We start from the raw sequence: 15646 nt of genomic DNA on the forward strand, positions 1-15646 counted from the left end.
CCTGGTTGGAATTGAGGTCTTTTTAATTCATAGCTATGATTAAAAAATAACTTAACATAGCAACCTTATTTTTAAAACATTCAGTCAGTCAGTCAGTCTCACTAGACAATTTAGACTGGCTTGGAACATGCAATCTTCCTGCCTCAGCCTGTTGAGGGCTAGGATTACAGCCATGCACCATCATACCTGGCAGTACAGCAATGTCAATCTTTCTTCTTGGGCAAGAAGGCAAGGACCACAGATCTCAATGCGTTAGTTAGCCAAAGGTAACTTTCAAAAATTTAAAACACATCAGAATGGAATTGTATCTGTCAGACATTCGAACATAGGGTCCTGAGGATCAGCACCAGATGCTGCCCCTCCTAGGCAATTCATGAAGCATTTTGTGGTAGAAGATGAGTCACATTTTCTCTTTGAAAACTAAGTTGTAAGAGGAAGATAATATCATTGTCATACAATAAGGAGAGATGAAATACCACTTCTTGCTTGTATGTAGTAGTCCACTCCTCTATTTTTTTTCCTTAGGGGATATGATTCAGTTAGATGAATTCTTAATTTTATATACTCAACAAAGGTAGTTATCAACCAGCATTATTATAAGAAATGATGGCTTTGGAATCTCTATCTCTATCTTTATCTATTTCTTTCTTTCTCTGTAGTTTGTATGTGTGTGTGTGTGTGTGTGTGTGTGTGTGTGTGCGTGTGTGCATGCACCCATTGTGGGGCTTGAACTGAAGGCCTGGGCACTGTCCCTGAGCTTTTTTCACTTGAGGATAGCTCTCTACTCCTTGAGCCCCAGCTCCACTTCCAGCTCTTTTTTTGGTGGTTAATTGGAGGTAAGAGTCTCATGACTTTCCAGTTCTGGCTGGCTTTGAACCAGGATCATCAGATCTCAGTTCCTGAGTATCTAAGATTACAGGAGTGAACCACCAGGACCTGAAGACTCATTGATGTTTACAGAAAGAGAATCCTTTCAAGATTGTTGCTAAGAATACTTCATATTTCTTTTGAGAAGCAACAGTTTTGAATGTCAAACGACACTATATTTGCTGCCTGAAATGGGAGGTGATGTCGGTCATTTCTTCCTTATCCAGGGATTATTTAAAATGATACAAGTTCTGGTTTCAATGATTATTTAATGATACAAACTGACTTCAAGTGGTCTAGTGCTTTCCTGGACAAGGTGAAGCCCTGGGCTCAATCTCCAGTGCTGCCCTCCAAAAATAAATGGAAGAAAAAAAAACACACACATAAAAGTTACTTCATATATCTTCTCCAAAGATAATATCTCCTTTCTGTGAATGGCATATTTAAAGGCATTGTACCTAGGTATTGCCAAACTTCTAAGAAAGGATGTTACTAGTTTTGTTTTGCTTTTTTGTTTTTTTGGTTTTTTTTGTAATGGGAAAAAGTGCTTTTTTTCATACCCAGTCTGGTGATTTTAAATTGCTGACTGAATTATTGACTGGACTTATCTAAATTTCTCCGAGATAGAAAGACTCAAACTGCTAAGCCATCTGGTAGCTTAATCCTAGCTACTTGGGAAGTTGAGACCAGGAAAACTATGGCTCAAGCTCGATCTGATGGGTTTTGCATGGTAGCACACACTGTCACACCAGCTACATGTAAAAGTCAGATAGTGGGATTGAGGTCCAGGTTAGTGAAGCATAAAGTGAGATCCCCATCTCTAAAAATAACCAAATGAAAGGACTGGCAGAGGGGCTCAATTGGTAGAGCACCACCCTAGCAAGTTCAAGGCCCTCAGTTCACACCCTAGAACTGCCCCAAATCCCAAAGACTGACTCAAACTCAACAAATTGCAAAGTAAAGATGGAAAGGAGGGAATGGGATCAAAATTCTGAAAGTGTAGAATCCTTATTTTAATGCCATAGTCATGCAACTAAGAGAGGTGAGAATGGGAAGGACATTGCTTGGTCCTGTCATACACACTTCTCACCAAATTCACTCAGAAGATGTTACATTTCCTGAAGTAAGTTAATGACCAATGAATCTGAACTGGGCTATGAATCACAGTATTTATCAAAAGTATTTCATGTACAGATCCTACTATTACTCCTTTGCATATGTCTTAGAGGCAGAGAATTTTAAGTTGAAATTTAAAACTCTTTATCTGCCTTTCACATAAGAAAGACAGAAATTGGAAAGGGTTCCAGGAAAACGAGGAAACTCTAGCTCTGATATCATTTCTAAGGGATGCTTTCCCATAAGATGGTAGATTGTAAATTGCTCTAAGTGACTGTGCAATCTGGATGCTTCTCCCTCCATTATTATAGGGGAAGTTTGAAGCAATATTACCAATATTCTGGTGAAGAGAAAGAGAAGATTTAAGAATAGTGAAAAATCTTGGAATACTTGTGGTAAAGAGAAATGGGTGGAGAGTCGGGGTTGGAAATAGATCACACAGCAATCCTTCAGTCTTTACCCAAGGAACACGGACTGCAGGTCTTCTACAATGCTTAAGTCTCTCCTGTAAAATGGTTCAGAGTTTGGATATAACCTAGGCACACTTTCCTGTGTCTAACAGCCACTATAGACCAGGCATAGGGTAGTTCACACTTGTAATCCAGGCTACTCAGGAGGCTGAGAGCTGAGGATTATGGTTCAAAGCCAGCCTGAGCGGGAAAGTCCTGAGACTCTTATCTCCAATTAACTACCAAAAAGCCAGAAATGCCACTGTAACTCAAAGTGGTAGAGCACCTAGCCTTGAGCACAAAAGCTCAGGGACCGTGCTCAGGCCCTGAGTTCAAGACTCAGGACTGGTACAAACAAACAAATAAACACCCCAACCAACTATAGACTATTTATCAACCCAACACAAGGTGGATCTACTTAAATGTTATCCTTCCTTGTTTAGAGAATAATGTCCAGAACAAAGCCTAAATGGTCAGTACTGATGCAATTTAGGGGAGATATATTTCAAATGCAGTTGGTTAAATTCATGGACATGGAAACTACGGATACAGAGGCAAATTCTTCACTAATGTGCCTTAAATTTACATGGCAAGGATTTGTTTTGCTTTGTTCGGGGCTTCCTTCTCCACTACCTCCTTCCCTGGGCTATAACTCCTTTACCATCCACTTGGGTTCTATTAATATAGTGAGCCCTGGGTAGCTGCCCAGTTCCCCCAGTTCTTGAAGCATCTCTAATTCCATCTACAGTCAAGAGTCCCTGGAGGTTTCCACACACATGTTGCTATGGAAACTCAGTCTGCAGGATCTAAAAGCCTTAGGAAAAATGCCTAAAGGTTTGAAATTTTGCTGGAGATTAAAAAAAAAAGAAACCGCCAAAAACTTTCCTTGGCATAACTTACTTTTTTTCTTTTACAAATTCATTAACTTACACATTATAGACTAAATCATATTAGCTAAAAATAAAAGTCTTTTGCCAGGCACCAATGGCTCATGCTTATAATCCTAGCTACTCATGAGGCTGAGATCTGAGGACTACAGTTCGAAGCAGAACGTCAGAACATCAGAGGAAAAAACCCAGCAAACAGAAATCAGTCTATATGGATGCTTTATGTTTTCTGCTATAATTTCTACTATTTCCTTCCTTATCACCTTATATTTAAGTTTCTCTTTGTTCAAGCTTTATGAGAGAGAACATTAATCTTCCTTTCTAATATGGGCATGTAAAGCTATAAAGTGTGGGATGTTGGGATTGTAAACTTATCCCAGATTATTGGGGTCATTTCCATCTCTAATCACATGAGTGGGGAAGTGGATCTCACCTTTTCTCAGCAGTGGTCAGAAAAAGATATGCTGACAGAAGCAAGGTTGAGCGAGTGGTCAGCCAGCTTTGTGGGTGTGGCCAGGAGCCAAGGAATGCAGGTAGCCACCAGAAGCTGGAAAAGATGAGAAAATGGATCCATACCCAGAGCCTCCAGAAAGGAGGTGTCATCAGGGGCTTCCTATACCAATGGAATAAGCAACCAAGTAAAAGCTCCTCTACTGGTAGAAATCCCCAGTATTGATGATCAGGGAGAACTGCACTGCTGCTACGCTAGGCGGGGGAGGGGGAGAGGAAAGATAAAGAACTATTTAGAAATGGATCCCTTCAAGCATCACTTGCTGCTTCCAAAACCGGAACAGTGATGACTTGACCACTGCAGAAAACATGGCAGGACAAGGGAAAAGCAATGGAGACTCAGACCTTTCATGAAGACCTGGGTGGCCCTGCCAGGATCTTGGTCAGCTCAAGTACTGTCTGATGAGGAGAGAACCAGGATGAGGCACTGGAGGGTGGAGCTGGTGGTTATCAATAGTGACTTCAAAGACCTGCAAGGCTGGCACTGGTTTTCTAACTATTTTGAGTTAAGGACCTGTGGAGTATTTGGCTGGCTACTACCAGAGAGGGGCTTTGACATAGATGGGATGTGAAGTATGAAAAAGGCCATGAGCTCTCAAGGAAATGCAAATCACAGCCATATTCTGATTCCACCTCACCTCAGTAAGAATGGCCATTGTCAAGAACAACAACAATAACAACAACAACAAATACTGGCAGCCATGTGGGGTCAAAGGAGCTCTATCCGCACTGTTGGTAGGAATACAAAACAGTACAACCACCCTGGAAGGCATTCTGGAAATGCCTCCAAACATTAAACATCAAAACTACCCTGTAATCCAGTGATACCATTTAGGGGCATTTATCCCAGAGGTGACAAATCAGGATAAAAGTAAAGACCTGTCCACCCATGTTCCAGTTAGACCTACATTACAAACCTATTTTGAAACTTACACAGGGTCATATGCCTGTCTACACAAACAAACTGAAGAATGGAATAAGCAAAGGAGGATCTCCAGGGTGTAACTCCTCTGAACAACTAACAGACACTTTAACAAAATAATTACCAGGAAGCTGAAGCATGATTGTTGGAGGTAAGGGACAGATGAAAGGAAAGAGAAAGAGTGGATGAAAACAACAATTATAATCAACATATCTATGTAAAAATGGAACTATGGAAACAGGTAACTTGCAAAGGATGAGAGATGGAGGAAAATGATAGAAGGGGTAACAGTCAGGATGCCTTGTACTCAAAAACTGATAGGTTGACAACTCAACCTTGGTACAATTACTTAAAAATAACTTTCTAATAGTTCAAAAAATCCAAAGGAGGCCATGAACTTAGTCTGGTCGAGAAAAGGGAGACTGCTTATGGACACCAGTTCTGTGCTCTGCATTTGACCTTGACCCCATTTCCGCACTAAGCCTCTGCTGCGGAGACCAATTCCAAGTGGGTATTAATTAGCTTTGTGCCATATTCCCGTCCTATGCCACATTACTCTCTTCTGTCTTGGGGTTCTCCTATTTGATGGCATGAGGTCCCTATGGAAATGCTCCTAGCATTAAAATACGTATCATCTAGTAATGAGAGGGGAGGGGAGGTGACATTTGTAGGGACAATGGGTTGAAGGGACCAAAGCTGACATGTGAATTCTCTTTCATGCCCCAGACCAAAACTTTTGAGGTCCATTTTATCAAAACTTCCTGAGACGATCTTATGTGATTGAGTCCCCCTGAGTGCTGAACCACTTCAAGTACATGATTAGATGGGCGTTTCCTTCCATGCTTCACCCTTTCTGCCCTGAGTTTGTGCTTCCCCAGATCCATCCCATATGTGTGGCTCTCACACAGCGTTGCTGTTGCTTCTGTTCTCAGGGAATGGCAGTCTAGGACCTGGATCTTCCTAACAGAAAAGTCATTTTCCTTGGTTTCACAGATCTGTACTCATTCTTCACTTCTTTTAGAAACGATTCCCTGCAACTGGGAGTCAGGGTACTTTCAAGGAGGCACTGCCACTTGGGAATAGGAAGTCTGGCACTTGTCCCTAGAGAAGAGTTTCTTCTTCATTGACCTCATTTCTAATGCCGCCCTCCCCCACCCCCCCCCCCCCCCCCCCCCCCGCCCCCCGCCGCCCTGCAATTCTTGTCCTTCATCCTTTCTCTTTTAGGAGTGTGGAATAACACATCAAATTACTTTGAAACAAACAAACAAAACAAACGTCTAGCTAGTCTGTTCACATTAACTCAGAAGGTGCCTGATAAATTCAAGGGATTTAGCACACACACAAAAAAAACAAACAAACAAACAAAAAAAAAAACATGCCCTAAAACATACCCCTTCACCCTTCAGTTGCTGTCATTTATTTTCTTTGCCATATTACAGAGTCTTGGAACTTTGTTTTCTTCTCTTTAAAGGACAGACTATTTTCTTTGGCACAATCCCAGAAGAAAGCAACAGTTAAACTTGCTGCTATGTGAAAGGAACTGTATTTGTTTAGAAGTTACTCTGAAGGCCGTGAGAGAGCAGGCGACCTGAATTTTAGGAAGTAGCCCCAGGAAACTCAAAGTATTTTCTTTTCTGTCTTCTTGCCAGGATGCTGGCTTTTCCTTGGCCAATCCCAACTCCCAAGTTCAAGATTTATGCTAGTTGGAATGGCAAAGAATATCATCAGATACATTGCTTTCTTAGGAGCAATTCCTTACTCTTACAAGATAAGTAAGTAGCAAAGACACTGAAAGGAAAATGATATATTGAGCTTAGCATTCTACATGATAAATAGGGTTTGATAATATTCCCAGATCAATATTGGACATAACAACAACAACAACAAAGATAGACTCTGTACATACACATCCATCATACTTGAAGAGATATCCAGTCTGGGTTAAAAACAGAATTGAGTTAAAAAAAAAAAAAAAAGTATCCAGCAAATGACCCCAAATGAACCCAAAAGAAAAAAGCAATCCCAAATAGAAGGATGACAATCAAGAGGCCCAACGTGAATCTGAGGACTGATACATAATACATGCACATTTTCAACAGAGAGTAGCTCCTATCTTTTAGTACTGTATGTATTCAAAGTCACAATGGCTACAAATCCAGATTCAAATTGGAAAGATCACAGCATTTTCTTACCTTAAACTTAGGTTAGGGGGATGGGATGGGATTTGTTTCACTTGTAGCTTCATTTTCAAAGTTAAATTTTATTCTGAGTATTACAAGTGATATAGAAGAATACTTCAAAACATAGAAGGACCTTTGATGTCAATCTCATCCACTCGAATCTCACAGTAATGAGGGAAACCAGTGCTTACTTGGACAACACATATTTTAAAACGGGAATGAGACAGAGATTAGCCTACTTTCTATGTGAGAATCCATGAAGTATTCTAAAATTTTGGAAAGTCTATAACTACAGGTATCTACAACAAAAAAGAGAACAGGAAATCCCAAATACATAACCTAATGCTTGCATCTTAAGCTCCCAGAAAAACAAGAAGACAAACTCAAACATAGCAGATATAAACAAATAATAAAGATTAGGGCAGAAATGAATGAATTAGAGACTAAAAAACTTTACAACAAAGAGTGAACAAATGCAGCAGTGGTACACCACCAGATACGATGTTGACAATGAACTATTCAACTTGTAGATGAAGAGATGAGGTGAAAACTTGGAGGGAGTGAGGGAAGGGTGACATTATCCAAAAAGAAATGTACTCTTTAACTGACTTATGTAACTGTAACCTCTCTGCATACTACCTTTTTACCAACAATATTAAAAAAAATTATGCTTAGCATCAATGAAACAAATAGTTGGTTCTTTGAAAAGGTAAATAATATTGACTAATCTTTGGCTGATCTAACTTAAAAGTGGATGGAAAAGATACATATTAGTAGAATTAGAGATGAAAATGGGTGTATCACAACAATACCAATGAAACTTAGAAGATTGTGAGGGAATGTTTTAAAAGCTTGCATTCACACAAACTGGAAAACCTGGAGGATATGGATACAATTCTAGAGGCAGTCCATTTGCCAAAGCTGAAGTAAAAAAAAATTAAGCTACTTAAACAGATCTGTAAGAAGTGATGAGGATGAAGCAATAATATTCTCCCAACAAAGAAAAGCTTAGGGCCTGATGCATTCAATGCTGACTTCTATCAGAACTTATAAAAAGAATAATCACCAACACTCCTCAAACTTTTCTACAAAATAGAAAGGAAGGCAAACACTACCAAACTTATTCTATGAAGTATGTATTGTTCCAAAACCAGACTGGGAAACAAAAAGAAAAGAGAATGATAGGTCAGTATCTTTAAGAAACACAGACTCCCTACCATGACCAAAAAAGAAAGAAAGAAAGGAAGGAAGGAAGGAAGGAAGGAAGGAAGGAAGGAAGGAAGGAAGGAAGGAAGGAAGGAAGGAAGGAAGGAAGGAAGGAAGAAAGGAAGGAAGAAAGAAAGAAAGAAAGAAAGGAAGGAAGGAAGGAAGGAAGGAAGGAAGGAAGGAAGGAAGGAAGGAAGGAAGGAAGGAAGGAAGAAAGACCCAAAAATTTCTCACAAAGTACTTTGAGGGAGCAGAGGTGTAGCTCAAGTGGTACAGCCCCAGTTTTGAATGAAAAAGCCAAGTGTGAGTGAGAAGCTCTGAGTTCAATCTCTAGTACTAACATCAAAAGTGAATAAAATAAAGCAAAATAAAATAATAAAATAGAATACTTGTAAACAGCATTCAATATCAGAGTAAAAAGACAACACACCATTGTGAATGTACTTGTATTCCTGCCCTACAAGAATATATCTGTATGTATGTATGTGCATATATACATATATATGATGTGTACATATGTGTATATAGGTGCACACATATAATATGGCAATAAACAAAATCAAGAACAAAAATCATGTGATAATCTCAATTGATGTGGAAAAATCCTTTGATGAAGTTCAGTATCTTTTTAGGATAAAAGCTCTGCAAATACAAGGAATAGAGGCAATGTACCTCAACATAGTAAATATTATATACCACAAACTCATAATCAATATCACACTAAATGGGGAAATACTGAAGTAAATTCCACTAAAATCAGGAACAAGACAAGGGATTCCACTCTTATCTAACACATTTTTTAGACAATTATAAAGCATTTAAAATTCCCATTTAAGTAGACAAAAATGCCAATAGTTATTTTTAAATTTCACACTACATTCCTTTTGCCTATGATCAAATTCCTTAGATTATAGAAAACCTACTTATATTATATTTATTATATAGTATATACTATTCTTCATATTATCCTTTATATTATTTTCTATATTCTTCAATAGAAGGAAATCATATAGGGTGAACTATTATTCTTCTTATTTACCCTGCCATATTAATTCTCTTTTCTGAATTGCTTTTACATTTTGAGTGTGTAGAAAAAATGAAGGAAGGGGTAATAAGTTTGACAAGGCATGTACTTATTACCTTACTTATGTAACTGTAACCCCTCTGTACATCACCTTGACAATAAAAAAGAAAAAGAAAGAAAAACAGAAAAGCCACAACGCTTACCATTTCCACCAATGATAAATATAAAAACATTCCAGCAGTAATGGTTAAGATCCAGTCTTGGACACATTGGTCAGCGGACACTGAGAGCCCAATGTACAGTCCTATGAAGGCAGTCAGAGCACTTAGAAAATTCATCAGGATGGCAGTCTTAGTGGAAAGCCCAGAGCTTAAAAGAACAGCAAAATCTCCTGAAGTTTAAGAGGAAAAGGGAAGTGTAATTAACATCTCACTAAACACCTTTGATGATACAGTGCAGTGCAAGTCTGCTTCAGAGTTCAGCAACTGGAACCAATTTCACAAGTAACATTGACGGACCAGTTAAGAAACCGCTTTCCTATGTTTCTGTAGGGTTCACAGCCAACTCATGTTAGCAGCAATGAGCATTTTCTTCCTCTGGCTTGTCCTAAATATAGTCTGTTCACGGAGGTCTCTGACATTTTCTCCAGTTTTTGTTATCTTGTGGCATTTTCGAGTTCGATAAATGCAAGACAGAGTCACTCTCTGACCCAGGGATTATAACTCTTTTTGCCTTGGAACTTGACAGGGGAAATCATATTATTTGAGCTTTTGTGACTTAATTTATATAGGAATTACTATGGGGAAGGATAAAACTACTTAGAGATTTTCAAATCGTTGCAAAAGGTGGTTTAGAAAACAATTTTTTCTATCACTTCTCAGCCTTTTGGCTAAGACCAAGTGTGAAAACAATTTTTCTTTGTGAAAAGTGGTTCTACTGCCTTGATGAGTACAGATTAAAAAAAAACACCCTCTCTCCACACCTTTTCTTCAAAAAAAGAGAAAGATATACAAGTAAATCTGAGAATATTTATTTCTTAGTCTTGCGGATTGAGAAGAGACTAACACTGTGTAGAAGAGACAGACTGGGGGCTCTGTTTCTTAGTTCCATTTTATAACTGGTCTGAGGAAGAGGTCTTGAAATCTCTTTGCTTGCCATGGGCTGCCGTAGTCCCTTCCTTGGTGATTTCCCCACGTGTAATATGTACATTTGAGGTTAAGAAGTGAGTGCTATTCCACTATCATAGCAGCTAAACATAGGACCATAGGGTATGGCTTCCAGGCCAGGTATATTTTAATGAGATACAAAAGGACCTTGGATAATTTACTCCAAAAAGCCAATAATGCATTGGCAAGGCTGGCCCTGGTGGCTCATGCCTCTAATCCTTGCTACTCAGGAGGCTGAGATCTGAGGATCATGATTCAAAGCTAGCCTGGGAAGATAAATCTGAGAGACTCTTATCTCCAGCTAAGCAGCAAAAAGCCAAAGCAGAAGTGTAGCGTGCTAGCCTTTAGTGGGAAAAGGCAAGTGACACATTAAGGCTCTAAGTTTAGCTCTGGTACTAGTGCCGTGCACACAAAGTCATGCATGCGTACGTGTGTACACACACAAATAATGCATTGGCAACAGGGTTTTGGGCAAAGGTCTGAGCGACAATGCAAACGTGAAAGTGGAAGCAGAAAAATAAGGGCTAATCCCTTTGAGGGCCCGTGTGTGTGTGTGTGTGTGTGTGTGTGTGTGTGTGTGTGTGTGTGTGTGTGTGTGTGTGTGTGTGTGTGTGTGTGTGTGTGTGTGTGTGTGTGTGTGTGTGTGTACTGCCTCTGGGTCTGTTTGAGAAGATTCTCGTCTATCCCGTCTTGGTTTCCGGGAGCCAGGTTTAAATTACAAGGCCGCTGAGGTTATCCAGAAAGAGAGCTTTGTGTATCCACTACCACACGCCTGTCATTTCAACTTTATCTTCGGCTTTAATCATTTTTGTATAAATAAGGTTGATGCAATCATGGTTTGGCTTTAATTTAAATGTTACTATACCTCGTTGGCCTACTTTCTGCCACAATGGGCAAAGTTCTTCTGCTAATATTTTTTTCCCATGTTCAACACACACATTTTAAAGTCCTTGCCAAAGTTCTTTAAACTGAGATTTCTCTGCATAATTCTCTCCCATTCTCTGGAATGAGAATTCTCTGGAATTCTCCACATAGAGCTATTTCTCACTGTTGGACAGATCATAAAGGAATCTACTTGAATTCTGTTACGAGATATAGGAACAGTGTTGTGGATTCCCTTATGGTTTACGTGAATTACAAATGGAAATTATTCCTCTTTCTGCATTTATTCATTGGAAAAATATATATAAGCGTGTCAAACTACAATTATTCTGACTTTTTCAATGAGCAGGAAAGAATAAGTGTTGGACTTACCCATTTCGTGTGGAATTTCATGACACAAGATAGCAATCGTTGTGGTCACTCCTGATTCCGATGATGATGTGAATGCTGCTCCTATTACTAGACCATCTGCAAAATTATGCAGACTGTCCCCAACCAGTATCATTATGGCCAACAAGCTAATGGCGTTGCCTAAATATTTATATTTAAAAAAAGGGGGGATGAGAAGCATTAGCAGAGCAGTAGCTACCACAGAACTCTGCCAATCCAACTTTCATTCCACCAACCTTCCCATCCACCTGTGACATTCTAATACATGTTTAATTCAATAACCCCCACTTCATTTCTGCTTTTAAAATAAGTTAGGACTGGACATGCAATTATAGTAATTAGTAAGCTTGAAATGGTTATTCTTTTACTAACAAGTCTAACAATTATGAGGTAAATGATGTGCTGGCATTTACTATTTTATCATCTTGTCTAACTAGGACAAAAGATATAAATTAAAATATTATAGCCTCTCTCAATACGGCCAATGATTTTTTTCCATTGGTGAGTTTTTAATGCATTTTGTAATGACTGAAGGACCTTGCACTATTTTTTTGTGATACTGAAATAAATATTACCAAGTTTCTTTGAGAGTATTCACAAGAAGTAGGGCCTAACACAAAATACAAAAAGATTCTCAACAGTGTTATTACAGTCTACTTTGTACAATATCAAATGTTTCTATAAATAGTTAACCCTTATACAAACACAACTTCAAGACAAAAGGATATGCAGGTTTTACAGTGTCTAGAGTAATTAATCAACTCCAAATTATTTGACAATGCCTTTAAATTTTTTAGAAAACTTCTCAGGCATGTAACAGAAAACAGAGTGCAAGTAATTTCATGGCTTACACAGTGGATTATGGAAGTATAGCAAATGAATATCATTTTGAATGTTTGTGCTCCTATTCATACACTGAAATGTCCTTTCATAATGTGATGGAATTAAGATTCAGGGCCTTGGTAGGGTGAGTAGGTGAAAAGGTCAACGTCCTCATGAATGGAAGTAGAACACTAAAAAAAGATGTCAGAGTTCCCTCCTCTTTTATTTCATGGGAGAAGACAGTGAGAAGGTATCATCTGTGAATCAGAAAGTAGGTCCTTGCCTACCTTGATCTGTGGACTGTGAAGAAGAAATTTCTGTTGTGTATAAACCACCCAGTATTTGGTAGTTTGTTATAGTAGCGGGAGTGGGTGCAGAGAAATCTCCCTGAAAAATGACAATAACGGGGAGCTGATTTTCCAAAACTATTCCTCTGGGTCGGACTGTCCTCCCATCCATCTGTGGCAGTATCTTTTTTCTGCCATTACTACCTCATTGGGTTACCATTTATTAGTGCTAGCAATACTCTTAAAATGCTTCATTCAGTGCCCAAACTGCAGCTACAACAGTACCGCGAATGGCTCTTCTGGCCCAAGTTAGCTCAAGGTAGCATGACTCAGTGCCCTTTGTCCCCTTGTCTTCCTGAAAAACAAGTTTCAGCACTAGGCCATGTAGATATTGAAGGAAAAATAGAGAGAAGCTTCTGGTTTCATAGCACTTTGTTACATAATACACATTATCTGATTAAGAGAGAGAAGATGAAATAATTTGGCTATTGTAATTGGGTTTGGGATTTTAATGGGCAGAACTGCAGGGTTGTTCCCCATACCAGCCCCCAAATTATATGTTCTAAGCCAACTGCAGAGTTGAATGACTGACATGGAGAGTATTTTGAGGCTAACACTTGTTTTGACAGTCAATTGGCCAGGTGTAGCATTTGATAGGAAGAGTCTCAGCCATCTAATCATCTAAAGCATTCACTATTCAGGTGAAAATACAATAAATGTAGGTAGTGGTTGTTAAGATTACTAGAACTGAACACATTGTTCTCATAATTCCATCTAACAGGGATAGGAAGAGGGTTCCTTCAGATTTCTGCTCGGCACATGGTCTGAGATTGAGAGTGGCTTTTTCGTTGTAAGGTGTGGTACCGTATTTGGGAAATGTAGCTGGGCACTGTAATCCTAGAGACTTAGATAGCTGAGATCTAAGGCTTGAAGTTCAAAGCCAGCCAGGGCAAAAAACATCTGTGAGATTCTTTTCCTCAATTAACGAGGAAAAAAGCCAGGAGTGGAGGTGTGACTCAAGTGGTAGAGTACCAACTTGGAGTGAAAAAGCCAAGCAAGAGCTCAAGACCCTGAGTTTAAGTCCCAGTAATGGCAAGTGAGAGATCAAGAGAGTAGGAAAGTGAGTGAGCAAGCAAGTGAGAGAAAGAGAAAGAGAGAGAGAGAGAGAGAGAGAGAGAGAGAGAGAGAGAGATGTAATTTGATACAGTGCATATTATATATCATAGAAAAGTAACTTCAGTAACTGACATTTATAGCCCAGACTTTCAGGCAGGAGAGGGTTATATTAACTGCTTTACAAAAGTGGTGTGTGCATTTTGCTTCCAGAAATGATACTCATCGACAGATATCACTCTAAAACGTAGATCTTTCTTGTGGCTTACTAACCCATTTTCTTATTCACTAGAAATGGGCAGTTTCAGGAAATAATCATAAACACACAAATGAATATCAAGTTATTGAATTCAGAAAATTCTTATTGGCAATGCCTGGGTCTAGTAATGGTATTAAAATCCTTAGCTCTTCCTGGAAATTTTCAGAGATGAAGCTCTTCTTTGGGAAAATAATTTTAATCTAAAGTAATACATTTGACTGCACTGCAGCATGTTAATAAAATTGTGATTTCCATATGCCTTCACGTACTTTTGATCCTAATGGAATATATTCAAAGAGAAGATCCAGCCATTATATACCCTACTAGGAAACAGTAGGGTATTTTTGCTGTTTCTTAGTATCTCTGATGATGGGTTTCTAAATGTCAGATTTGGATAGCAAGCCACAGGGCAAACATAAACATTCGCATATAAAGCACAAAGATATATGTATATTGCTTAAGATAATGAAAATATTATCTAGTTGAAGATTGGCATTTCCTGGTAATTTAATGTACTCATTAAAGAAATATCTATAGTACATTACTTTTGCTTGTGTGGGTAGTGATCATATTCCACTTTTCTGTACTATATGAAGTTTTCTAGGGTGAAATATGGTTTTGGACTAATGTGATTTGTTTCAAATTGACTGTGAATAAGATTTACACATCCATTTTTTGAAACACAAGTTGAATTCTATGAATAAGGTAATATGAAACAAATGAGCAAGCTAAGTAAGGGTGATTCTGGCAAATACCAGCTGAGGGCTGGGAAGGTGGCTCAGTGGTAGAGCGCTTGCCTTGCATGCATGAGGCCCTGGGTTCAATTCCTCAGCACCACATAAGCAAAATGAAAAAAAAGCCGGAAGTGGCACTGTGGCTCAAGTGGTAGAGTGCTAGCCTTGAGCTGAAGAGCTGAGGGACAGCACCCACGCCCAGAGTTCAGACCCCACAACCTAACCTCCCCCCAAAAAAAATACCAGCTGAGGGTTTTGGTTTGGATTTACCCTGCCCATGCCAAGCTTGCCATCAGACGTGGAAAGATATTAGGAAGAACTTTGAATAAGACCATCACTGTCCCTCAACTGCTCCCACTTCCTGCTCCTACATTGACTTAGAAAAAGTGTTTCTTCCTTTCAAAATTAAAAAACTAACAAGTAGAAAAAAGGCTATTGTGGAACTAGATGGAGTCAAACATTCTACATTAATTCCAGAGCTAAAAATTATAGAGGAAAAGCAGTATCATCAAGGTGCTGAAAGCAGAACTCATCAGAATATATAATTACATAATTATTTGTTTAAAATCAAATAAATCAATGGCATGAACTAATGTACTGGAAACACTTAAAATACCCATTGTTATAGTAACACATATGCTACCAGCAGTATTTATATCCCAATGAGATGGTAACTGTGACTAAGTACTGTCTTATTTTCTTCTCCAGTTTATCAATTGCCCAAAACAGTACCTTTTCAAACTCTTTTTGGTGGTACTAGGGATTGAACCCCGGGCCTCCGGGATTCTAGACAGTCCTCTAACACTGAACTACAGTGCTTTCACTATTTCTT

General features: G+C 38.9%; 1 protein-coding gene across 3 annotated transcripts in view; it reads right to left on the bottom strand.

Moving 5' to 3' along the window:
• The window catches only part of Slc39a12 (solute carrier family 39 member 12), a 60410-nt gene that overhangs the window by 9274 nt on the left and 35490 nt on the right, over positions 1-15646 (bottom strand). For all 3 annotated transcript variants that reach the window (XM_042686290.1, XM_042686289.1, XM_042686288.1), the window contains 2 exons: positions 11582-11740; positions 9365-9552 (listed from right to left, as the gene is read on the bottom strand). In XM_042686290.1, coding sequence (XP_042542224.1) covers positions 9365-9552; positions 11582-11740 — 347 coding nt within the window. The remainder of the gene's footprint in view (positions 1-9364; positions 9553-11581; positions 11741-15646) is intronic.

Source organism: Dipodomys spectabilis, unplaced genomic scaffold (assembly GCF_019054845.1).
Source record: "Dipodomys spectabilis isolate Male_0828 unplaced genomic scaffold, ASM1905484v1 ptg000096l, whole genome shotgun sequence".
Taxonomy (NCBI): domain Eukaryota; kingdom Metazoa; phylum Chordata; class Mammalia; order Rodentia; family Heteromyidae; genus Dipodomys; species Dipodomys spectabilis.